General features: G+C 39.5%; 3 protein-coding genes and 1 non-coding gene across 4 annotated transcripts in view; 3 read left to right on the forward strand and 1 right to left on the reverse strand.

Moving 5' to 3' along the window:
• Nucleotides 1-25,732, reverse strand: part of LOC115194677 (zinc finger protein 37-like) — a 1,069,572-nt gene that overhangs the window by 16,165 nt on the left and 1,027,675 nt on the right. The window lies entirely within an intron of this gene.
• On the forward strand, nucleotides 296-7,329 carry LOC115194689 (zinc finger protein 2-like). The gene is made up of 2 exons (XM_029754597.1): nucleotides 296-672; nucleotides 6,245-7,329. Exons 1-2 carry the CDS (start codon nucleotides 501-503, stop codon nucleotides 7,066-7,068), a joined length of 996 nt encoding a protein of 331 aa, XP_029610457.1. The 5' UTR covers nucleotides 296-500; the 3' UTR covers nucleotides 7,069-7,329.
• On the forward strand, nucleotides 12,500-17,348 carry LOC115194679 (zinc finger protein OZF-like). The gene is made up of 2 exons (XM_029754581.1): nucleotides 12,500-12,906; nucleotides 15,836-17,348. The coding sequence occupies exons 1-2, from the start codon at nucleotides 12,741-12,743 to the stop codon at nucleotides 17,137-17,139; spliced, it is 1,470 nt and encodes a 489-aa protein (XP_029610441.1). The 5' UTR covers nucleotides 12,500-12,740; the 3' UTR covers nucleotides 17,140-17,348.
• On the forward strand, nucleotides 21,562-21,633 carry trnam-cau (transfer RNA methionine (anticodon CAU)). The gene has a single exon. It is a non-coding gene; the product is annotated as a tRNA-Met (tRNA).

A 25,732-nucleotide genomic window follows, 5' to 3' on the forward strand; every position in this document is an offset into this window, starting at 1 on the left:
CAATCAATTCTGGCTCGGTGATTCAATAAGTTGTGCCCACTTAAGGACACTTAAAGACTTAAGGGTCAACCCCCCCAAAAAAATGGTTCTGCAATGTTGACAATACAGTAATGTGTGAAGACCAAGGGTTTTTTACATTTACATTTCAATTTATTTTTGAAGAAATAGGTAATTGTTTAACAAAAGTGCAAAGGTGCCAATATATTTGGCCGCACCTGTATGATAACCACTGTTTGTCTAAGCGTAGTTACCGTTTCTCTGTACCACGGGTCTGTTAGGCTGCCTTCCACAGTAGTAAACCCCCATCCAGCTGGCGGCGCTGTTGTGCATTTCTGGGCTCGTCACCAACTAGAATAAAATGCATTTTCTAAAATTCCTTGACTAGAGCACGGAAGTAGGATTGGAGACGACTTGTTTTGATTTTCAACGTTCCCTGTGTGGAGTAAAGAAAGTACCACTGACTCTACTAAATAGACTACCAAACTCTCATTCGACATAAAATGTCTAAACTACAGTTGTTGCGTGTGTTTTTGAATGATCGTTTAACGGCGGCTGCTGTGGAGATTTTCGGTGCAGTTGAGAAAACGGTAGTAGAATACCAGGAGGAGAATGATCGGCTACGGAGACTGCTGCGGAGGACACCGGAGATGCCACTACCGTTATCTAGAATAGGTACGTAGCTATGAACATATAAATAAGACGGGCTTGGAACTGATGCGGCTCATGCAATGGGGATGCATTTGTTGTAATGTCATTTGAGTTGATGCAACAAATCACAGCACAGATTGCTGGATACACTTCCTGCTCTGCTCCTGTGTTCACTCGTAATGGCCGCCATCCACATATTATACCATCATTGACTTGATAAGAATCATTGTTATTTCTGTGGCCTTTGATCGTGACTCTCACTAAAGAGGAGTTTAGGAACATTAACACGCATCGCTTTACGGTACGGTTCTGTTAGCATAAGGACCTTATCTTTCATATCATCGAGAGAAATACACAATGTTAAATTGATACCTTTTTTTTTATAGGGTTAATGTTTTCACAAAGCCATATCTCCATGACGGAGTTATTTTATGCCGGCCCTGGTTGAACCGGGCAAAGACGCTGCTCGGTCGTTTTGTCAACAATGTAGGATGGATGGTGCATCGTTCAGAAACATACAACATATATTTTCCGTTAAATAAATGTTTTCATTTTCTAACTAGTTTTCATTGGGATTATAAAAGTCCTTTGTATATTATTGATATATACACTTGTGTTCCAATATGTACTTCCTGTATTGATTTGCTGTATAAAAAAAACAAGTTTTATATATATAACATTTTTTTTTTTTACAGCAAATCAATACAGGAAGTACATGTGGGAACACAAGTGTATATCAATAATATACAAAGGACAATTGGGCTAGGGGTACAATACACATACATACACTCATTATTCTAACAGCTTTTTTGTTAGTAGAGTATTTAATTGTCTTAAAATATAGTTCAATTTGTTTTTGTAAGGTAAGAAAATTGTTTTGTTTGTAAATTTACATTTGTGAATATGACATTTGGCCAAAAGAATAATGAAATGAATTAGATAGTTGTTTCGGCTTATTTCTATCGCAGGTAAAGAATCTCAAGCAGTACATCTCTCCACAATAGTGTATAATCTTCATAAATGTGTTCAATTATAAATGTACTGATGTCTTGCCACAGTTTCCTTACATAAATACAACGGCAAAAAAGATACACCGTTTCTGGGTGGTCATTACAAAAGGTACAATTTGAGTTTGTTTTTCATAAACTTCTTCATATTGGCAGGATAATATTTATGAACAATTTGAAAGGAAACTACCTGAATTTTGTTAACATGTAGGTATGTGTGTGGCAACATCCAAACTTTTCCCCCCCCAACAGATATAATCAATAAATCCGTTCCAATAAGGCATGACAACTTACTGCTGAAACAAGGTTCGTATCGCTCTGTTGTTGAATGGACCAAAAGAGAAACAATTCTTTCCTACTGATGAGTCAACAGGGTCAACGGAAGGTCGGCTGAGGGTCAGGTCTTGACACGTTCCTGTATAATAAAGCAACACCTGAGGGAATGACATCTAAAACAATTGCAAAATCTGTAGGTGTTACAGGGACCTTGTAAAGTGATAAGAATTCCTTATAACTAAGTAAATAAAACCTCTGCATTTACAAGTTGGCTCACCGAGAAATGATTTTTAAATGGACCACCCTTGGCCGGAAATTCGTCACTGGTTCCTCCCGCGGTGATTGTGTTTTCAGCCACCAGCTTGTGGGTGCTTTATGTGCGCTAGTCAATTGAGTGAATGTCTACTTATTAAATAGAGAATTATTAATATACGCGTACTGTATGATAGCTAGCAAATTAATTAGCTAACTAACGTTAGCCTGTCTAGCTGGAGCTTCTGAAGGAAAATTTGTATTTCTACAATTTCCAAAAGATAACCAAACAAAACATTGACTTTTTACGAGGTGTGTTTGTGCCGTCATGTGCATTAGTAGCACAATTTCAAACTTATTTGCATTCATTTTTATTTACACTTGTATGTTAACTTTTTTACGTTTTTGCGGACTTTTCTTAGCGGATGTACAATCGTCGCAAATTGAATTATGGGGAGTTTCAGGCCCCGGAGTGAACATAATTGTACACATGCAAACTTGACTAAAAACGAGAGCTGAGGGGCTTATGTTGCAAACGTCCCTTGCTTGGCTAATGATTTAGACCGCCCCCCAAGATGGCGATGGGGATTCCCCCAAGGGCATAAGGCAAGGGTAAGTGGAAGAGGGTGTGTCGTTTATAAGTTTGAACTGCAAGCCGGAGTTGATTACCTGGACTAATAAGCTGCTTCTCATAACACCTGTGTGTAAAATATGAAATATAAATGGAAGACGGATGCCACTGAAAAAATACTGTCGTCTGAAACTGTTAAAACAGTGTAGAGGAAGTGTGTGTGTGTTTTGCATTTGTGAAATTATTTCGATGTCATATAAAAGGAGTGGGATTTATGTTTCTAGATCTGTACCGGAATTGTGAATCGATTCACGTTTAGATGTAGTGTTTGGCTGTTTTGGCCTTTATCTTGACCTGGCCAAGATAACTAGGGCCAGATTACGGTAATAGTTTTGCTGATAATCAGGCTGCCTGATGGGACTTTTGATAAATGCAGAAAAACGCCAAATCAAAATAAATGTAGCATTACTGTAAGTGAAACAATGGGAGTGGTAGGTGCTATGGCAACATGCTTCAAAAAAGCATGTCCAAGTCACTTCAAACCCAAATGGTATAGCACTAAAGGTCGACCGATTATGATTTTTCAACGCCGATACCGATTATTGGAGGACCCCCCCCCCCCCCCCAAAAAAACTGATACCGATTAATCGGCCAATTTTATTTATTTATTTGTAATAATGACAATTACAACAATACTGAATGAACACTTATTTTAAATTAATATAATACATCAGTAAAATCAATTTAGCCTCAAATAAATAATGAAACATGTTCAATTTGGTTTAAATAATGCAAAAACAAAGTGTTGGAGAAGAAAGTAAAAGTGCAATATGTGCCATGTAAGAAAGCTAACGTTTAAGTTCCTTGCTCAGAACATGAGAACATATGAAAGCTGGTGGTTCCTTTTAACATTAATCTTCAATATTCCCAGGTAAGATGTTTTAGGTTGTAGATATTATAGGAATTATAGGACTATTTCTCTCTATACGATTTGAATTTCATATACCTTTGACTATTGGATGTTCTTATAGGCACTTTAGTCTTGCCAGTGTAACAGTATAGCTTCCGTCCCTCTCCTCGCTCCTACCTGGGCTTGAACCAGGAACACATCGACAACAGCCACCCTCGAAGCAGCGTTACCCACGTAGAGCAAGGGGACCAACCACTCCCAAGTCTCAGAGCGAGTGACGTTTGAAACGCTATTAGCGCGCACCCGGCTAACTAGCTAGCCATTTCACATCGGTTACACCAGCCTAATCTCGGGAGTTGATAGGCTTGAAGTCATAAACAGCTCAATGCTTGAAGCACAGCGAAGAGCTGCTGGCAAAACGCACGAAAGTGCTATTTTGAATGAATGCTTACCAGCCTGCTGCTGCCTACCACCGCTCAGTCAGACTGCTCTATCAAATCATAGACTTAATTATAACATAACACACAGAAATACAAGCCTTAGGTCATTAATATGGTCGAATCCGGAAACTATCATCTCGAAAACAAAACGTTATTCCTATTACATTGCACAATGTTATGTCATAATTACGTAAAATTCTGGCAAATTAGTTTGCAACGAGCCAGGCGGCCCAAACTGCTGCATATACCCTGACTCTGCATGCAATGAACGCAAAATGACACAATTTCACCTGGTTAATATTGCCTGCTAACCTGGATTTCTTTTAGCGAAATATGCAGGTTTAAAAATATATACTTGTGTATTGATTTTAAGAAAGGCATTGATGTTTATGGTTGGAGCAACGTGTACCTAAGCGATTATATGCAACGCAGGACAGGCTAGATAAACTAGTAATATCATCAACCATCAACTAGTGATTATGATTGATTGATTGTTTTTTATAAGTTTAATGCTAGCTAGCAACTTACCTTAGCTTCTTACTGCATTCGCGTAACCTCGTGGAGTGCAATGTAAAGCAGGTGGTTGGACTAGTTAACCATAAGGTTGCAAGATTGAATCCCTGAGCTGACAAGGTAAAAATCTGTCGTTCTGCCCCTGAACAAGGCAGTTAACCCACCTTTCCTAGGCCGTCATTGAAAATAAGAATGTGTTCTTAACTGACTTGCCTAGTTAAATAAATGTAATTTTTTTTTTTTTTAAATCGGCGTCCAAAAATACCGATATCCGATTGTTATGAAAACTTGAAATCGGCCCTGATTAATCGGCCATTCCGATTAATCGGTCGACCTCTATATAGCACCCACAATATCATAAAACGTTGCACACAGAATATTGGAGGATATTATAGGAATTCTGGTATTTATAACATTTTCAGTAGAATGCTACAGTAAAACACTTTTTCGGGGGAATACACACCATATTTTACATGACAATATGTGGAGCCTCAAATAGAATTGCAATTTATAACAGTCAAAAACAAACATTCAGCTGTTAGCTAGGCAAGTCAAATCAAATGTTATTGGTCACATACACATGGTTAGCAGATGTTAATGCGAGTGTAGTGAAATGCTTGTGCTTCTAGTTCCGACCATGCAGTAATATCTAACAAGTAATATAACCTAACAATTTCACAACAACTACCTTATACACACAAATGTAAAGGAATGAATAAGAATATGTACATATAAATATATGGATGAGCGATGGCCGAGCGGCATAGGCAAGATGCAGTAGATGGCATAGAGTACAGTATATACATATGAGATGAGTAATGTAGGGTATGTAAACATTATATAAAGTGGCTAGTGATAAATTGATTACATCAATTTTTCCATTATAAAAGTGGCTGTTGTTGAGTCAGTATGTTGGCAGCAGCCACTCAAGGTTAGTGATGGCTGTTTAGCAGTCTGATGGCCTTGAGATAGAAGCTGTTTTTCAGTCTCTCGGTCCCCGCTTTGATGCAGCTGTACTGACCTCGCCTTCTGGATGGTAGCGGGGTGAACAGGCAGTGGCTCGGGTGGTTGTTGTCCTTGATGATCTTTTTGTATTTTGAGGCTTATAATGAAACCTAAGACGTTTTGTGGTTGGAATTGCAGTATTTATTTAGTTTGAGATGTAAGCTAACAACTTTAAGACTGTTTCGTCTGGACAAAAAAAATGGTTGCTTAGCAACCAGATACTGGCATGTTCTGTGGAGAGAAAAAAGGAAGTGAGTTACAATATTTGCATTATGGTTGTGATTGGAGGGTTGCTGAGGGTTGTTTAATCAGGATTAAATACTTGGTTTTCCTCGAGCTCATTAATGATAGAATGTTCATATTTGAAGATGGCAGAAAAGGCCAGTCTTTTTGGCACATGACATGGAGTACAGGGAGTGGAATGTTGGATAAATAAGCTTGTACCTAGTCTCTGTCTAGAAGCTGGCCCTAGCTAAATGCTAGGCTGTATAGAATACAGTCTCTGTCTAGAAGCTGGCCCTAGCTATCTGCACTCAGGCATGTCTAAAGGCTGTATAAATCACAGAGATTTACACTATACCTGTGTGATTCAAATTTCTGCTCCTCCATTCCTTCCCTCCAGACTCCCTGCAGCTCTCTGTCTCTGAAGAGGAGGTTCCCCCTGAGCAGCAGCATTGTGAGCAGGAGTGGAGTCCCAGTCTGGGACAGGAGGACCCAGAGACCACACAGATTAAAGAGAAACAGGAGGAAGTCAGGACCAGTCAGGAGGAAGAGCAGCTTCAAGGTCTGGAGCCTGATATCATAGAGTTCGATTTCACTCCTTCAGGTGTGAAAAGGGAATGTGATCAGGAGGACCATCTTTGGTCCTTGACTCTTCCTCAAACCAAGACTGTGAAGAGCAGAGAGAGTGACTGTGAACCAGTGGATCTCAAACCTTTTGGCACTGTGACCCATGTTAAGGATCTTGACATTCCCTGTGACCCACCAGATAATCAAAACAATGCCTCCAGCCACAGCTCAGCCGTAAGCAGAAACCCAGTAGGACTTGACATCAGCCCACCATTGGATCTGAACCAAATAATGGGGGAAACCTGCACCTGGCCCTTTTGTGGCAAGACCTTTAAACAAAAAGGACATCTGTCCAGGCACATGAGGGTTCACACAGGAGAGAAACCATTTAGTTGTGGTGACTGTGGGAAAAGCTTCAGTCAGAAGGGGACCCTAACAATGCATAAACTGACTCACACAGGAGAGAAACCATTTAGATGTTTTTTTTGCTGTAAAAGCTTCAGCCAGAAAGGGGACCTAATGAGGCATATACTGACTCACACAGGAGAGAAACCATTTAGTTGTGGTGACTGCGGAAAAGGCTTCATTCGCAAGGAGCACCTAACTGCACATTTACAGACTCACACAGGAGAAGTTTCGATCTCAAGCAGAACCTAACCATGCAGAAACTGTCTAAACCATTTAGCTGTGGTGACTGTGGGAAAAGCTTTGGTGTCAAGGGGAACCAAACTGTTGACATACAGACTCACACAGGATGATACACTTTTATTTGTGGTGACTGTGGGAAAGGCTTCAATCATAAGATGGACCTAAAGGAGGCATAAACTGACTTACAGAGCATTTGGAAAGTATTCAGACCCCTTGACTTTTTTCCACATTTTGTTACATTACAGCCTTATTCTAGAATTGATTAAATAAAGAAAATGTCCTCATCAATCTACACACAATACCCCATAATGACATTGAAAACTGTTTTTTTTATCATTTTTTCACATTAACATTTTGAAAAAAGAACTTATTTACATAAGTATTCAGACCCTTTGCTATGTGATTATAAAATTGAGCTCAGGTGCATCCTGTTTCCATTGATCATCCTTGATGTTTCTACAACTTGATTGGAGTCCATCTGTGGTAAATTCAATTAATTGGACATGATTTGGAAAAGCACACACCTGTCTGTATGAGGTCTCACAGTTGACAGTGCATATCAGAGCAAAAACCAAGCCATGAGGTTGAAGGAATTGTCCGTAGAGCTCTGAGACAGGATTGTGTCGAGGCACAGATCTGGGGAAGGATACCAAAACATTTCTGCAGCATTGAAGGTCCCCAAGAACACAGGGCCTCCATCATTCTTAAATGGAAGAAGTTTGGAACCACCAAGACTCTTCCTAGAGCTGGCCGCCCGGACAAACTGAACAATCGGGGGAGAAGGGCCTTGGTCAAGGAGGTGACCAAGAACCTGATGGTCACTCTGACAGAGCTCTATAGTTCCTTTGTGGAGATGGTTGTCCTTCTGGAAGGTTCTCCCATCTCTGCAGCGATCTACCAATCAGGCCTTTATGGAGTTTGCCATAAGGCACCTCAGACCATGAGAAACAAAATTCTCTGGTCTATTGAAACCAAGATTTAACTCGTTGGCCTGAATGCCAAGCGTCATGTCTGGAGGAAACCTGGCACCATCCCTACAGTGAAGCATGGTGGTGGCAGCATAATGCTGTGGGGATGTTCAACGGTAGGAACTGGGAGACTAGTCAGGATCAAGGGAAAGATGAATGGAGAAAAGTGCAGAGAGGTCCTTGATGAAAACCTGCTCCAGAGCACTCAGGATCTCAGACTGGGGTGAAGGTTCACCTTCCAACAGGACAACAACCCTAAGCACACAGCTAAGACAACACAGGAGTGGCCAAGAAGACTCAAGGCTGTAATCGCGGCCAAAGGTCCTTCAACAAAGTACTGAGTAAAGGGTCTGAATACTTATGTAAATGTAATATTTCAGTTTTTTTTTTATATGTTTGCAAAGATTTATAAAAACCTGTTTTGCTTTGTCACTATCGGGTATTGTGTGTAGCTTGATGAGGGGGGAAAATTTTTTTTTAATACATTTTAGAATTAAGGCTGTAATGTAACAAAAATGTGGAAAAAGTGAAAGGGTCTGAATACTTTCTGAATGCATGGTACACAGGAGAGAAACAACATGGATGCTCTGTCTGTGGTAGAACATACATTTGTAAGGCTCATCTGCTGAAGCACGTGAATAACGTCCACAAAGAAAGAAAATAGGATGAATAATTAGGAACAGGATGAATAATTAGGAACAAAGACATGTTCTGTCAGCTGATGGGGAATGTGCAGGATGTGGACAGCTCGCAGGAAAGGAGAGCAGCTATGGATCATTCACACTGAGGGTTTCAGATAAAGGTATATAAGCAAGTTGTGTTTTTCAACATTTTTATGTGAATAAAGTTTGATTTGATTCAAATTGATGATGTAATGATTAAACAGTAAATAATATTGTAGGAAGCTCACAGGTCTGCTGTTCTGTCGGATGTTTTCACGTTATTAAAAACAGGAATTCCTGGGCCTTTTGTTTTAGAGTATCTCTCAGGTGATAAGAGAGGGGTTATTGATACATGGAAAAATATATACTTTCCAGAAAATATCTTCCTTCCATCTGGCCAAAAGTGTTTCTCATCCATTTTGACCTAATGCTGCTTATTCATGGTATTGTTTTGAATCTTTTGGGAAGTAATGAGCTAGATTCTATATCGTTTACACCTGTCACACATTGGGGAAACATGTAGGTAGATTCTATATAGTTTACACCTGTCACACATTGGAGAAACATGGAGGTAGATTCTATATAGTTTATACCTGTCACACATTGGGGAAACATGGAGGTAGATTCTATATAGTTTACACCTGTCACACATTGGAGAAACATGGAGGTAGATTCTATATAGTTTACACCTGTCACACATTGGAGAAACATGGAGGTAGATTCTATATAGTTTATACCTGTCACACATTGGGGAAACATGGAGGTAGATTCTATATAGTTTACACCTGTCACACATTGGAGAAACATGGAGGTAGATTCTATATAGTTTACACCTGTCACACATTGGGGAAACATGGAGGTAGATTCTATATAGTTTAGTTTTGGAGTAATGAAGTATGCGCATTACTTTGTATTGTATCAATTGATACCTGGTGGTATTGATGGAACAAGAGTGAATTCTAGATGGGGCTTCTCTCCAGATATCATCCAAGATCTTAATATTGAATCTCCACCCAGCACAGCCAGAAGACGACTGGCCACCCCTCAGAGCCTGATTCCTCTCTAGGTTTCTTCCTAGCTTCCTGCCTTTTCGAGGGAATAATTGTTAGCCACCGTTCTTCCGTCTAACTACATGTTTCAAGCAGACCAGCGTAGTCCCTGTGCCCAAGAATGCAAATGTAACTTGACTAAATGACTACCACACCGTAGCACTCACGTCGGTAGCCATGACAGTGCTTTGAAAGGCTGGTTGTGGCTCACATCAACACCATCATCGTGGAAACCAATGACCCACTCCATTTCGCATACTGCCCCAACAGATCCACAGATGACGCAATCTCAATCACACTCCACACTGCCTTTCCCACCTGGACAAAAGGAACACCTATGTGAGAATGCTGTTCATTGACTACAGCTCAGCGTTCAACACCATAGTGCCCACAAAGCTCATCACTAAGCTAAGGACCCTGGGACTAAACACCTCCCTCTGCAACTGGATCCTGGACTTCCTGACGGGCCGCCCCCACGTAGTAAGGGTAGGCAACAACACATCTGCCACGCTGATCCTCAACACCGGGGCCCCTCAGGGGTGCGTGCTCAGTCCCCTCCTGTACACCCAGTTCACCCATGACTGCATGGCCAAGCCACCACTCCAACACCATCATTAAGTTTTCTGACAACACAACAGTGGTAGGCCTGATCACCGACAACGATAGCAGTCTCTTACCTCCCTCAATGTGAGCAAGACATAGGAGATGATCATGGACTACAGGAAAGGAGGGCCGAACAGGCCTCATTAACATCAACGGGGCTGTAGTGGAGCGGGTCGAGAGTTTCAAGTTCCTTGGTGTCCACATCACCAACAAACTATCATGGTCTAAACACACCAAGACAGTTGTGAAGAGGGCACGGCAATGCATTTTCCCCCTCAGGAGACTGAAAAGATTCCCAGATCCTCAAAAAGTTCTACATCTGCATCATCGAGAGCATCCTGACCGGTTGCATCACCGTCTGCTATGGCAACTGTTCGACGTCCGACTGTAAGGCACTACAGAAGGTAGTGTGTACCTTCTGTAGTGCCAGTACCTTCTGTAGTGCCAGTACCTTCTTGGCCCCAGTACATCACTGGGGCCAAGCTTCCTGCCATCCAGGACCTCTATACCAGGCGGTGTCAGAGGAAGACCCAAAAAATTGTCAAAGACTCCAGTCACCCAAGTCATAGACTGTTCTCTCTGCTACTGCACAGCAAGCAGTACTGGAGCGCCAAGTCTAGGACCAAAAGGCTCCTTAACAGTTTCTACCCTTATGTAAATAAGATATTTATGTATTTCATTTGCAATAAATTTGCTAACATTTCTACAAACATGTTTTAACTTTGTCATTATCCAAAAGGCTCCTTAACAGCTTCTACCCCCAAGCCATAAGACTGCCGAACAATTAATCAAATAGCCACCTGGACTATTTACATTGACCCCCCCCCACACTTTTGTTTTACACTGCTGCTACTCACTGTTTATTACCTATGCATAGTCACTTTATCCCTACCTACATGTACAAATGACCTCGACTAACTTGTACCCCCCCACATTGAATCGATACCAGTACCCCCTGTATATAGCCTTGTTATTATGTCATTTTGTGTTACTTTTTGTTGTATTTTTTACTTTAGTTTATTTAGTAAATATTTTCGTAACTCTATTTCTTCAACTGCATTGTTGGTTAAGGGCTTGTAAGTCAACATTTCACTGTAAGGTCTACACCTGTTTTATTCAGCATTTCACTGTAATTTAAATAACCTGTCTACACCTGTTGTATTCAGCGCATGTGAGAAATCCAATTTTATTTTATTTGATATGTGGTTGTCTCACCTAGCTATCTTTAGATGAATGAACTTACTGTAAGTCGCTTTGGATAAAACTGTCTGCTAAATGTAAATAAATAAAGATTTATTTGAATTTTTATTTTTTTAAAATTTTATTTCACCTTTATCTAACCAGGTAGGCTAGTTGAGAACAAGTACTCATTTACAATTGCGACCTGGCCAAGATAAAGCAAAGCAGTTCAACACATACAACAACACAGAGTTACACATGGAATAAACAAACATACAATCAATAATACAGTAGAAAAGTATATATACAGTGTGTGCAGATGAGGTAAGATAAGGGAGGTAAGGCAATAAATAGGCCATGGTGGCGAAGTAATTACAATATAGCAATTAAACACTGGAATGGTAGATGTGCAGAAGATGAATGTGCAAGTAGAGATACTGAGGTGCAAAGGAGCAAGATAAATAAATAAATACAGTATGGGGATGAGGTAGTTGGATGGGCTATTTACAGATGGGCTATGCACAGGTGCAGTGATCTGTGAGCTGCTCTGACAGCTGGTGCTTATTAAAGTTAATGAGGGAGATATGAGTCTCCAGCATTAGTAATTTTTGCAGTTCGTTCCAGTCATTGGCAGCAGAGAACTGGAAGGAAAGGCTGATGTAATGAATAAACAGTACAGAGTATTAGAGGAAACTCACCGGTCTACTGTTCAAAGTCCGTTGATGTTCTCACATCATTAGAAAAGGAATTCCTCTGCTTTTTTTGTTGTTGTCATTTCTGTCATGCTGATGAGAAAATGGTTGGACTGATGTGATTGATACATCAAATAAAACTCCAGAAAAGGTCTTGTTCTTTTGACCTAGAGTATGTTTCATCAGATTTCACCTAATGCTGCTCATTCATGATATTTATTTAATATTGTATCATGTTATAAAGTCGACTCCTGATGATCCTAAACCAGTTTCTAGTGGTTTGTAGGCTGCCTTGTAGAGTAGTAAACCCCAATCCAGCTGGCGGCGCTGTTGTTCTTTTCCGGGTTCGCCACCCACTACAACCAAGGAAAACATTTTGTATTATTATTATTTGACTAGAACACGGAAGTAGGATTAGAGAAGACTTTGTTTTGATTTTGCAGTCCTTGTGTGAAGCAAAGAAAGAAAGAAAGACATACTGACTGAACTAAGTAGGGTAACGTTACCCAAATGTCATTCGACTGAAATATGTCTAAACTACAGTTGTTGCGTTTGTTTTTAAATGATCGTTTAACGGCGGCTGCTGTGGAGATTTTCGGTGCAGTTGAGAAAACGGTAGTAGAATACCAGGAGGAGAATGATCGGCTACGGAGACTGCTGCGGAGGACACCGGAGAATCAACTATGTAGAAGAGGTTAGTATGTATATCTACTGATAGCTAGCTATAGTTCTACTTTATTGATAAACTGTTTGGCTAAAGTGATCACTGTGAATCCATTTGAAAGGACAGTTAGCTAAGCTATTTAAATGTAAGATCCACCCGTGCAGGATTTTAAAAGTTGTGTGTCACGAAAAACGTATTGAAATGGCATAACTGGCTAGCTTTGCCATTCCGACGCCGATGCATTTCTTTAGAGATATTATCTCTTTCTTTTGGATCAGCTGAGGGTAAATGGACAGAGGCCATTTCCAAGTAAAAGGACCCATGAGCACCAACATGTGAAATTCATAGGAGCATGTCAAATGAATATATTAATAAAGGCATAGATGCATGTTTTAACAATTTTTTTAGGAATAAGCAAAGGCTTTGATTTCTGGTAAAAAATTTTTTTGAAAAGGTGTCTTAAACATCTACCAGACAAATATAAGAAATACATCAAAACACAATAATACTGAAGTTAAGACCACTAAGGAAGGCCAACTAATAACATTTATTTTCATTTTGCAGAAATGATTTGCCTAATGTGAGATTTTAAGAGCATTACCTAGTGTCTTGTTATTGTTACAAAAACTCCACATACATTTAGCTCCAATAGTATTGGGACAGTAACACATGTTTTGTTGTTTTGGCTCAGTTTTGACTACATTAATACCACATATAAGTGAATTTGATTAATACACATCGAAGTGAATTTGTCCCAATACTTTTGGTCCCCTAAAATGTGGAGATTTTGTACAAAACGTGTTGTAATTTCTAAACGGGTCACCCGATTATAAATTAAAGTTGACAGTCTGCACTTTAACCTCATTGTCATGGTATCATTTCAAGTGCTGGAGTACAGAGCCAAAACAAACAAAAAACATTGTTAGTGTCCCAATACTTTTGGAGCTCACTGTATCTTTAAGATAGTTTTCTAATTTCTCTCCCTCATGAGGAAGGATAATGAAGGTTTACAGAAGTAAGAAGTATAGTTGGACCTACCAATTAATTATTATATAATAAACTCATTAGGCCCTCATCTATGGATTTTCAGAGATATGCATCTGTTGGTCACAGATACCTTAAACAAAAGTAGGGGTGTGGATAAAAAAAACAGTCAGTATCTGGTGTGACCACCATTTGCCTCATGCAGCGCGACACATAGAGGTGATCAGGCTGTTGATTGTGGCCTATGGAATGTTGTCCCACTCCTCTTCAATGGCTTTGCGGAGTTGCTGGGTATTGGTGGGAACTGGAACACGCTGTCGTACACGTCGACCCAGAGCATCCCAAACATGCTCGATAGGTGACATGTCTGGTGAGTATACAGACCATGGAAGAACTGGGACATTTTCAGCTTCAAGGAATTATGTACTGATCCTTGCAACATGGGGCTGTGCATTATCATGCTGAAACATGAAACATGAGGTGTCCGGTGTCCCCCAGTTTACAGGTGGAGTTGTAGCATTTTTGGCAGAAGCGACATTCACTGGGTCTCTTCCTGGAGAGAGTCACATGTCTCTGAAGGTCAGCTTTCAGAGCAAACGTTTTACCACAGTCACGGCAGTGGTGAGTTTTTCTAGACATGGTGCTACCATTCACCCCACCGGATGAATGGCACGACAATGGGCCTCAGGATCTCGTCACAGTATCTCTGTGCATTCAAATTGCCATCGATAAAATCCTATTGTTATGCCTGCCCATACCATAACCCCACCTCCACCATGAGGTACTCGGTTCACAACGTTGACATCAGCAAACCGCTCACCCACACTACGCTCCCTCAACTTGAGACATTTTTGGCATTGTTTTGTGTGACAAAACTGCACATTTTAGAGTGGCCTTTTATTATCCCAGCAGAAGGTGCACCTGTGTAATGATCATTCCTTTTAATCCGCTTCTTGATATGCCACACCTTGGCAAAGGAGAAATGCTCACTAACAGGGATGTAAACAAATTTGTGTGCAAAATTTGAGAGAAATAAACTGTTTGTGCATATGGAACATTTCTGGAATCTTTTATTTCAGCTCATGAAACATGGCACCAACACCTTACATGTTGTTTATATTTCTTGTTCAGTGTAGGTTTTTTTAACTCGAGGTGTAATATCATAGCTGACATCCCATTCTTCCTGCAGACATCTTTGAATCTTGAATCAGAATATATATTTTACAGTTTTTAGAAAACTTGGGTCACACAAAAAACAGATTTTACAGTCATTCTGTTACCAAACTTTACATCTGTGCTGTTCTTCAAGTAAATGTGTTTTTGTAAAATTTTCAGTGGACATTTTTAAAAGTAGTCCTTGTGCAAAGAGTTTGTTTAACTTTGGAATTAATGGTTTTTGTTTGGCATACATTTTAAAAATAAAACTGCGTCTCAGCTCTATCTAAAAAAACAATTGATTCTTGATTGTGATATGGTTTTTGGAAACCTAAAAACTGAACATCATTATCGTCCAAAAATAACTTTACAATTCGAGCCCATGTTTGTTTTTGATCCCACCCCGTGTTTTCATTCGCTCAGGGAGTGTTGTAGTTCAGGTCAATGTGCAACACTAAATAGCACAGGTGTAATATTATTTTGAGTTGATATGAAAGTTGAGTGTCTAAGGTTTCCAAAACCGTATTGAACACAACAATTATTAAGGGTTAGACAGAGTGTCAGGACTTTTGTACACATTAGCCACAGTGAGTTCCATAGTAGGAATGAGAACCCAAGTCTTATATGGGATGTGTTAAGAGCATATATCTAGCTGGACTCAGGCATGTCTACAGGCTGTGTAGATCATAGACATCCATGCCAATAAAGCCATTTGATATTTTAAAATCATATAGATCTATAATTCACCTGTATGATTAAAGTGTTCTATTTAATGATGTAATATATAAATAACATCTGCTCCTCCTCTCCTTCCCTCCAGACTCCCTGCAGTTCTCTGTCTCTGAAGAGGAAGTTCCCCCTGAGCAGCAGCACTGTGAGCAGGAGTGGAGCCCCAGTCTGGGGCAGGAGGACCCAGAGCCCACACAGATTAAAGAGGAACAGGAGGAAGTCAGGACCAGTCAGGAGGAAGAGCAGCTTCAAGGGGTGGAGCCTGATATCATAGAGTTTGATTTCACTCCTTCAGGTGTGAAAAGTGAATGTGATCAGGAGGACCATCTTTGGTGCTTGACTCTTCCCCAAACCCAGACTGTGGAGAACAGAGAGAGTGACTCTAAACCAGTGGATCTCAAACCTTTTGTAACTGTGACCCACCTAAAGGATCTTGACATTCTCTGTGACCCTCCAGATAATCAAAACAATGCCTCCAGCCACAGCTCAGCTGTAAGCAGTGACACAGTAGGACTTGACATCAGTCCACTATTGGATCCCAGCCCGCCTTTGGAGGAACACTGTTCCAAACCCAGCATCACATCTAGAAAAACTCACAGCTGCCGTGACTGTGGTACAACGTTTCCTCTAAAAGCTGACCTGCAGAGACATGTGACTCTCGCCAGGAAGAGACTCAGTGAATGTCGCTTCTGCCAAAAACGCTACAACTCCACCTGTAAACTGGGGGCTCATGTCCAACTCTGTCACAGTGGGAATCCCTGCACCTGTTCCATTTGTAGCAAGTTCTTTAAACTCAAAAAAGATCTTTCCAGGCACATGAGGACTCACGCAGGAGAGAAATGTTTTAGCTGTGGTGATTGTGGGAAAGGCTTCGGTCTCAAGAAGAATCTAACCAGGCATAAACTGATTCACACAGGAGAGAAACCATTTAGCTGTGGTGACTGTGGGAAAAGCTTCAGTCAGAAGGGGAACCTAATTGAACATATACGGACTCACACAGGAGAGAAACGATTTAGCTGTGGCGACTGTGGGAAAAGCTTCATTCAGAAGGGGAACTTAGCAGAACATATACAGACTCACACAGGAGAGAAATTGTTTAGCTGTGGTGACTGTGGGAAAAGTTTCAGTCGCAAGCACACTCTAACCGAACATATACGGACTCACACAGGAGAGAAACCTTTTAGTTGTGGAGACTGTGGGAAAAGATTCAGACACAAGAAGACCCTAAACAATCATATACTGACTCACACAGGAGAGAAACCATTTAGTTGTGGTGACTGTGGGAAAAGATTCAGTGTGAAGAGTAATCTGTTTATGCATGTTAAAAACATCCACAAAGAAAGGAAACTATTGGGGCATTCACGTGCACATCAGAAGTGGAAAACTTCCCAATAAGGAAGTTGCAATTCAAATGCTTTATTATCTAAATGTTGAAAGTGTGGGCAATGGAGAGAAACAAAATGGTGCAGTTTGAGGCCATATGACGGAGAGTGATGCGGGTGCTGGAGATGGGAGTGTGAACAGGTGGGTCTGGGCAGGAGTGATGTTGTGGATGTTTGTGTGATGTTTTTTGTTTGTATCTTTTGTATTGTGTTTGTAAAGAAGAAAAAAGGGAAGGAAGGAAGTCGCAAGTCTGACATGATTGTGTTCAAGTGCTTTTTGAAGTCGGAACAATTCTTCAACCATTTAAGATTTTAGCAAGTTAGATAAGCTAGCTAATGTTGCTAACAATACATTTAACTAACTTGCTTGAAGGTGCCGTTTGGGATCTTAAAGGGATACTTCGGGATTTAGGCCTTTAGGATTTAGGCCTTTAGAATTTTAGTATTTAGGCCTTTAGGATTTAGGCCTTTAGGATTTTAGGATTTAGGCCTTTAGGATTTAGGCCTTTAGAATTTTAGGATTTAGGCCTTTAGGATTTAGGCCTTTAGAATTTAGGCCTTTAGGATTTTAGGATTTAGGCCTTTTATGATTTTATTTTACAAATTGTATGTCTCTCCATCCAGTATGAAGGAGGTTAGAGGTAGTTTTACGAGCCAATGCTAAATAGTGTTAGCACAATAACTGGAAGTCTATGGTATCTACTAGCATGCTAGCAGTTGCCATAGACTTCCAGTCATTGCGGTAACACTAGTTAGCAACTTCCTTCAAACTACATGCCGAGACATAAAAATGGCATCCATGAGTTCATCTGATTCAGGGGAAGAAGATAAAGGGCTTCTTTGCCAAAATCCTTAAATATCCCTTTAAGCATTTCCATTTTTTTTTTTATCATATTGTACAAATTCTTTGTAACATCCTAGAAATTGCAAACAATTTGTTTCATATCATACGAAATGGATGACGTAGTACACAATTGTGCACAATTTTCGTGGGACCCCTTTTTGGCTTGTGATCACTACTTTCAAAACTACTGGCTGAAAAAAATACAAAAGCTCTGGAGCATCACTTTAACATTGTGAATATGGTAAAGATAGCCTCATTATGTAGCTACATTATCCACTTTGACAAGGGTTAAGACATCAAAGAGATTCGCATCACAGCGGAACAGTTACCAAAGGCTAGGAAGTGAAATGGACAAACCAAGTTGTCAAGAAACAGATTTGTCGTCATCTTTTGATTGAAACGTTGAGAAGTCAGTGGGGAAGCGTTGGGTAACAACGTCTTCTCAGTTTCCCACGTGTAATTACGACTTGGAGGGAGGGTCATTCAAGTGAATCTTCCCAGTTGGAACTCCCAACTCCAATAAAGCCAACAGCACATTAAGGCCCAATTTTGTTCTAGGAATAGATAAGAATTGGGCTGCCCATGTAAATAAACACTGCCAAAGTCTGATGTGTTCAGGTTATTATATGTAACTCAGTTGGTAGAGCATGGTGCTTGCAACGCCAGGGTTGTGGGTTCGAAGCTGACGGGGGACCAGTAAGAGACATTCTGCATAAGGGCGTCTGCTAAATGACTAAAATGTAAACAGGACTTCCTGGTTGTTTTGTTAGTCTCTCAGGTGATGAGGATGGTCAGACTGGTGTCATTGATACATTAAAACATGTTTATACTTAACAGAAAATATCACCTTCAATTTGTCCAAGAGTATTTATCATCCATTTTGACCTAATGCTGCTCATCGGTGTCCAGCTAATGATCCACCATTTATGACATTCATGGGAGTGTGTAAACTTAGTTTTTATTACCATATAATTTTTGTATGTTATGTACTTGAAAATGTATCAATTGACCAATTCGGCACATTTGGGCAGACTTTTGAACAGTAATCCAATGGTTCATTGGATCTGTCTAAAACTTTGCACATACACTGCTGCCATCTAGTGGGCAAAATCTAAATTGCGCTTAGACTCCTAAGTGAGATAATTGCCTTTCTTTTGCATTTCAAAGATGATGGAGAAAAAAATGTAATAGAAAATGCATGTTTTTTTCTTTGTATTATCTTTTACCAGATGTAAAGTGTTATTCTCCTACATTTCACATTTCCTCAAATTAAAAGTGTTTCCTTTCAAATGGTATCAAGAATCAGCATATCCTTTCTTCAGGCCAGGCAGTTTTTTTGTCATTTTAGGTGAAAATGGGGGGGGGGGGGGGGGGGGGGGGAGTGTCCGATCCTTGATGTTTAATCTTGAATAGAGTAATGAGTATACAAAATATTAAGAACACCTGCTCTTTCCATGACCCCTTTTTTTAAACCTTTATTTAACTAGGCAAGTCAGTTAAGAACAATTTATTTTATTTTAAATGACAGCCTAGGAACTGTGGGTTAACTGCCTCCTTCAGGGGCAGAAGGACAGATTTTTACTTTATCAGCTCGGGGATTCGATCTAGCAACCTTTCGGTTACTGGCCCAACGCACTAGGCTACCTGCCGCCCCTTATTGACATTACTTGGTAAATTAACTTTAATCAGCGTAGATGGAAGGGGAGGAGACAAGTGTCTGAACGGGTTATGGTGGTAGGTCAACCAAATGTATTTATGAAGCCCTTTTTACATCAGCCGATGTCACAAAGTGCTGTACCAACCTAAACACCACACAGAAAGAACGTTAACTAAGAGCCAATTTATGCTCGATCTGGAAACGTGGTCTGAAGCGCCGTATCGATGCTGTTTGAAGCAATGCGTGCCTCCACAGGCAAAATAGAGCTCTTTACGGCATCGCTGTGCGCCTCTCTACTTCAGAAACAATATGAGCGCTCCATAGAACTCCGCGTTGACGTGATTGGTTGATGGTAGATGGTAGATGAGGGCGGGAGGTCCTGTATAAACACAAACAAACTTCCCTGACAACTTCCTTCACAACAGCGAAGCGCAAGACATATGAATTCCCTGACTTCTGCAGAGGCCATATCACCATAAATGCCGCGCGGCTAATGCAGATGCAGATTGACCATGTATTTGTAGAGCCTTTTAAGTGCGTCGTTGAAGCACCTGTCGATACTGAGAATCGAAAGGCAGCGCAGCTCAGCTTTCTCCATTCAAATATTACCATGTTAACCATGTGACCAATAACATCTGCTAACTATGTGAACAATAACATCTCTTAACCATGTGAACAATAACATCTGTTAACCATGTGACCAATAACATCTGTTAACCATGTGAACAATAACATCTCTTAACCATGTGAACAATAACATCTGTTAACCATGTGACCAATAACATCTGTTAACCATGTGTATGGTACCAATAACATCTGTTAACCATGTGACCAATAACATCTGTTAACCATGTGACCAATAACATCTGTTAACCATGTGAACAATAACATCTCTTAACCATGTGAACAATAACATCTCTTAACCATGTGACCAATAACATCTGTTAACCATGTGACCAATAACATCTGTTAACCATGTGACCAATAACATCTGTTAACCATGTGTATGGTACCAATAACATTGAAACGCACACTCGGCACTCTGATTGGACCACCAAACTGTCAATCAACACAGGTCGCGTGAGTTCGCGAACAGATTGCATTTTGATGTTACAGCCTTATTATAAAATGTATTAACAAAAAAAAAATATCCTCATCAATCAACACACAATACCCCATAATGACAAAGCAAAAATCGGTTTTTAGATTTTTTTGCAAATGTATATAAAATGTAAAAATATATATATTTACATTAGTATTCAGACCCTTTGCTATGAGACTCGAAATTAAGCTCAGGTGCATCCTGTTTCTACCAATTGATTGGACATGATTTTGAAAGGCACACATCTGTCTATATAAGGGTTGCACAGTTGACAATGCATGTCAGAGCAAAAACCAAGCCATGAGGTCGAAGGAATTGTCTGTAGAGCTCCGAGACAGGATTGTGTCAAGGCACAGATCAGGGGAAGGGTACCAAATCCAGGCTGCATGTGATTGGGAGTCCCATAGGGCGGCGCACAATTGGCCCAACGTCATCCGGGTTAGGGTTTGCCGGGGTAGGCCGTCATTGTAAATAATAATTACATTTTATATATATATATATATATATATATATATGTTTTTTATTTTCTTTTTAAGATAGCTGTGATCAACAGATGCATATCTGTATTCCCAGTCATGTGAAATCCATAGATTAGGGCCTAATGAATGTATTTCAATTGACTGATTTCTTTCTATGAACTGTATCTCAGTATAATCTTAGAAATTGTTGCATGTTGCTTTTATATTTTTGTTCTGTGTAGTGCTAATGACAGCCTGCAGTACCCCGGTCGGCCTTCAACTGGAATTACTCAATGAAAGGGGGCAGCACTGAGCTAGCCTGCAACGTCATGTCCTGGAGTAGTTCAAGCTGCACATGTCGTGTTTGTCTGTCTAGCAGAGTGGCGCAGCGGAAGCGTGCTGGGCCCATAACCCAGAGGTCGATGGATCGAAACCATCCTCTGCTATTTGTTTATCTTTAGAACAGCTGTACACAGACCTGGCAGAGGGTGCCTTTGTCAGATCAAGAGCAAAATGGATTGAAGAGGGGAAGGGAAACACTAGTTAGCTTTTTTTTTGCACTTGAAAAGAGAAACTACAAAATAAAATCTAGAACTGCACTTAAAATGAATGATGTGTTATGCAAAGATCCCATTACAATATCAACATTTGTCAATTCCTTTTAATGAAAACCTTTACAACTCACAATTCCAGGAAGATGGTTGTGACATTTGCCACATTCAGAATTCTGTCCGTGTAATTGAGGATGATTTCCACTCAGTTTGCGATTCACCTCTGTCAATTGAAGACATTAGAGAGGCTCTGAATTCAATGAAGAATGGGACATCTCCTGTCCCTGATGGCCTGTCAGTTGAATTCTATACACAGTTTTGGAAGTTACTAGAACACACCATTTTTAATGTTTCAAGATTGCATTGAAAAAGGTGAAATGGTCTCCACTATGAAACAGGGCCTTATTTCAATGATTACGAAGCCCGATAAAGACTCTTCTCTCATTGAAATTTGGAGACCAATTACTTTATTAAATATTGATTACAAATTGATTGCTTTGGTTTATGCCAAAAGATTAAAGAAAGGAATAGATACCATTATAAATGAGACTCAAACAGGATTTATGAAGGGCCGTCACATCAGCTCTAACATTCGTTTAGTCTTGGACCTTCTAGATTATTCAGATGCAATTCACTCAGATGCGGTTGTCTTATTTTTGGACTTCTGTAAATCCTTTGACACAATGGAACATGAATTTCTCTTTAGGTCACATAAACGTTTTGGTTTAGTTTTACATTTTATCAGTCATTCGCATGTTTTACAAAGATATAAATAGTTCTGTGTTACTAAAACGTAATAAATCTAAAAGATTCAGTATCAACAGAAGTGTACGACAGGGATGCCAAATTTCGCCACTTTTATTCATTTTGGTTGTGGAACTTCTACCTCTAGATATTCTGAATAATGCAAATTCTTATGGCTTAACCATTTCTAACAAAGAAATCAAAATTTCCCGATTGGCTGATGATACTAGTCTTTATTTAAGAGACAAAGACCAGGTCGTCCTTAATGCTATCACTGCATTCTCTATTGGCTCTGGTTTAAAACTGAACGTTTCTAAATGTGAAATATTATGTTTATATGACTCTGATGATAAAGTAATAAAAAACATTCCTCTAAAGTACTGTGTTAAATATTTAGGAATACATCTGTCAAAAAACACTTAGTCAGACAACATGAATTTCTCTCCTAAAATTAAGAAAATCTATTTAATAATTGGCTACAAAGAGATCTTTCTATACTTCTGTCCAAGGCAGAGAGACTGTCTCGCTTTGTGTACCCCTCATATTTGTAAATCCCTCTAATTTGTAAAGAGATCAACAAGACCTTTCTTGACTTCATCTGGAAAAATAAGTCTCACAAACTAAAGAAGTCAGTCCTCTCTAATAAAAGAGCTGAAGGAGGTCTGGAAGTGTTGGATTATGTTGACATAAATAACACTTTCAAGATCAACTGGTTGAAAAGATGTTTGATCAATACTGAATCAATATAGTATTTCATTCCAAATAATGTGTTTAATAAGTTGGGAAGGCTTCAGTTTTTACTGAAATGTAATTATATTCCTGAAAGATTCCCTGCTAAATTGGCTAGGTTTCACCAACAAGCTTTAATGGCCTGGAAAATATGTTTCCTGCACAATTTTTCCCCACATAAAGCTCTTTTGTGGAATAATTCAGACATAACTGTAAGGAATAAGTCATTGTTCTACCCCAGCTGGCATGAGAGGAATATTGGCTTTGTTCTTGATGTTTTTGACAACAGGGGTAATATTCTTACATATGAACAATTTATAACATTGAATGAGTTTCCAATACCTTTCAGAGAGTTTATTTCTGTGATCAAAGCCGTTCCCAGTGGTCTAACTACACTAATGGAAACTCATCTTAGCTTTGGTGATGATCACAGAGTTTATCCAGAACTCAGATTGGAAGGCGTGGGCTTACTTGAGAAATCTTGTTGTAATAAATATATAAGACAAACTCTCCGTTCACGGAACCAACTTACGCCGAGAGGAACATTTTTCTGGAACATGTTTATTCCTGACATTGTCTGGAAAAAAGCTTGGTTAAGGCCTTACAAATATTGTATACCAAACACATTTAAGGAAGTGCACTTTAAAAATTCTACATAAGATATATCCATGTAATTCTATGTTGTCCAAATTTGCGGCTATTGATGATATCTGCGTTTTCTGTGGAAAAAGAAGGGGAGAATCTCACTCACTTGTTCTTTGAATATAAATTTGTGTCAAAATTTTGGGAAAACCTTACAGAATACTTATTTGCCATTATGAACACTACCCATGATTTTGACATGAAGGATATAATATGTTACTATTTCAATGATAACAAGACCATTGAAATGATTGTGAATTTTTTTATTCTTGTTTCCAAATACTTTATACACAAACAAAAATTCCAGAATTCTGTACCCAAATTACACATTTTTTATTTAATTTAATTATCTGATTAAGATATTATCCCTAGTGAATAACAATAACATCTTCCTGAATCTTTATAATTAGATTTTTTCAGAGTGAATACAATTGCACTAGAATTATTATTATAATTTTTTTTTACATTGATATTTTTTGTTTTTTAGTATTTTCTTGTTAATACCTGTGTTTTGTTTTGTTAGACACGTTTGATGTAGCAATCTAAGTTGTTGATTTTTGTATTATGAAAAAAAAATAAAAAAAATAAAAAATATATATATATATATATATATATATATATATATATATATATATATATATAAATCAAACGTGTCTGGAAGAGGCTATGCGGACACGCCTGGTGCCCAAATGATGACATATGTCCCGCAACACGAGTCGAGTCGAGTAGACATGAACGGATTCAGTTCAGTCGGTCCTCCTGATGAGCCCTTCCCAGCTAGCTAGTTTATGCTTGTGGCTAGAAACCTTTTGAATTTGAAACCTGTCTGCCGAAGTTAGGACTTGGGAAAGTGTTCAGAATCATTCAGTTTATATCGGAGTAAATTGTTGTTTTTTTCCCGGTGGGAATCAACTCAAGTTGGCAACCACCTTAATATAACGCCGTTGTACTGGTCATTCGCACCGTCCTTTCATAAAGTTAGCTAATTGTCACGGTGACATCCACATAGTGACCAATACTACAAGTTATTTCTCCCTCACCCATCGAAATAAACTAGTTTTAACTAGCGCCATGCTGCTGTCAGCTAGCCAGCATAAACTACAGCTAGACGGGAAGGGCTCATCAGGACAACCGATTTAACGAACTGAACCAAGTCCATTCGTCTCAACGCGACTCTCAGCTGTGCGATATATAATGTTTCCAGGAAAAACCTGGATTCAAATATACTTTTTGTTTTATTGTTGCTAAGTAACTAATTATTATTAGTATAATAATAACAGTTATCTACTGTACTACCACTTTGACTGTGCATTATTTGTTGTCTTTATCACAAAAAGCTGATTGAAATTGGATATAGGGCCATCTTCTAGACAGGCTGTATTCTATACAACCAAGCAGATAGCTAGGGCCAGCTTCTAGACAGAGAATATTCTATACAGCCTAGCATTTAGCTAGGGCCAGCTTCTAGACAGACTGTATTCTATACAGCCTAGCATTTAGCTAGGGCCAGCTTCTAGACAGAGACTGTATCTCTATTGACATGCCTGAGTGCAGATAGCTAGGGCCAGCTTCTAGACAGAGACTGTATCTCTATTGACATGCCTGAGTGCAGATAGCTAGGGCCAGCTTCTAGACAGAGACTGTATCTCTTTAGACGTGCCTGAGTGCAGATAGCTAGGGCCAGCTTCTAGACAGAGACTGTATTCTATACAACCTAGCATTTAGCTAGGGCCAGCTTCTAGACAGAGACTGTATCTCTTTAGACGTGCCTGAGTGCAGATAGCTAGGGCCAGCTTCTAGACAGAGACTGTATCTCTTTAGACGTGCCTGAGTGCAGATAGCTAGGGCCAGCTTCTAGACAGAGACTGTATATCGGTCT

Source organism: Salmo trutta, chromosome 5, assembly GCF_901001165.1.
Source record: "Salmo trutta chromosome 5, fSalTru1.1, whole genome shotgun sequence".
Taxonomy (NCBI): domain Eukaryota; kingdom Metazoa; phylum Chordata; class Actinopteri; order Salmoniformes; family Salmonidae; genus Salmo; species Salmo trutta.

Bases quoted from the DNA above. Each gene is read 5' to 3' on its own strand.
- LOC115194679 (XM_029754581.1), top strand. From the start codon at position 12,741: ATGTCTAAACTACAGTTGTTGCGTTTGTTTTTAAATGATCGTTTAACG. The intron at 12,907-15,835 runs GTTAGTATGTAT...CCTTCCCTCCAG, and splicing joins GAATCAACTATGTAGAAGAG to ACTCCCTGCAGTTCTCTGTC.
- LOC115194689 (XM_029754597.1), top strand. From the start codon at position 501: ATGTCTAAACTACAGTTGTTGCGTGTGTTTTTGAATGATCGTTTAACG. The intron at 673-6,244 runs GTACGTAGCTAT...CCTTCCCTCCAG, and splicing joins ACTACCGTTATCTAGAATAG to ACTCCCTGCAGCTCTCTGTC.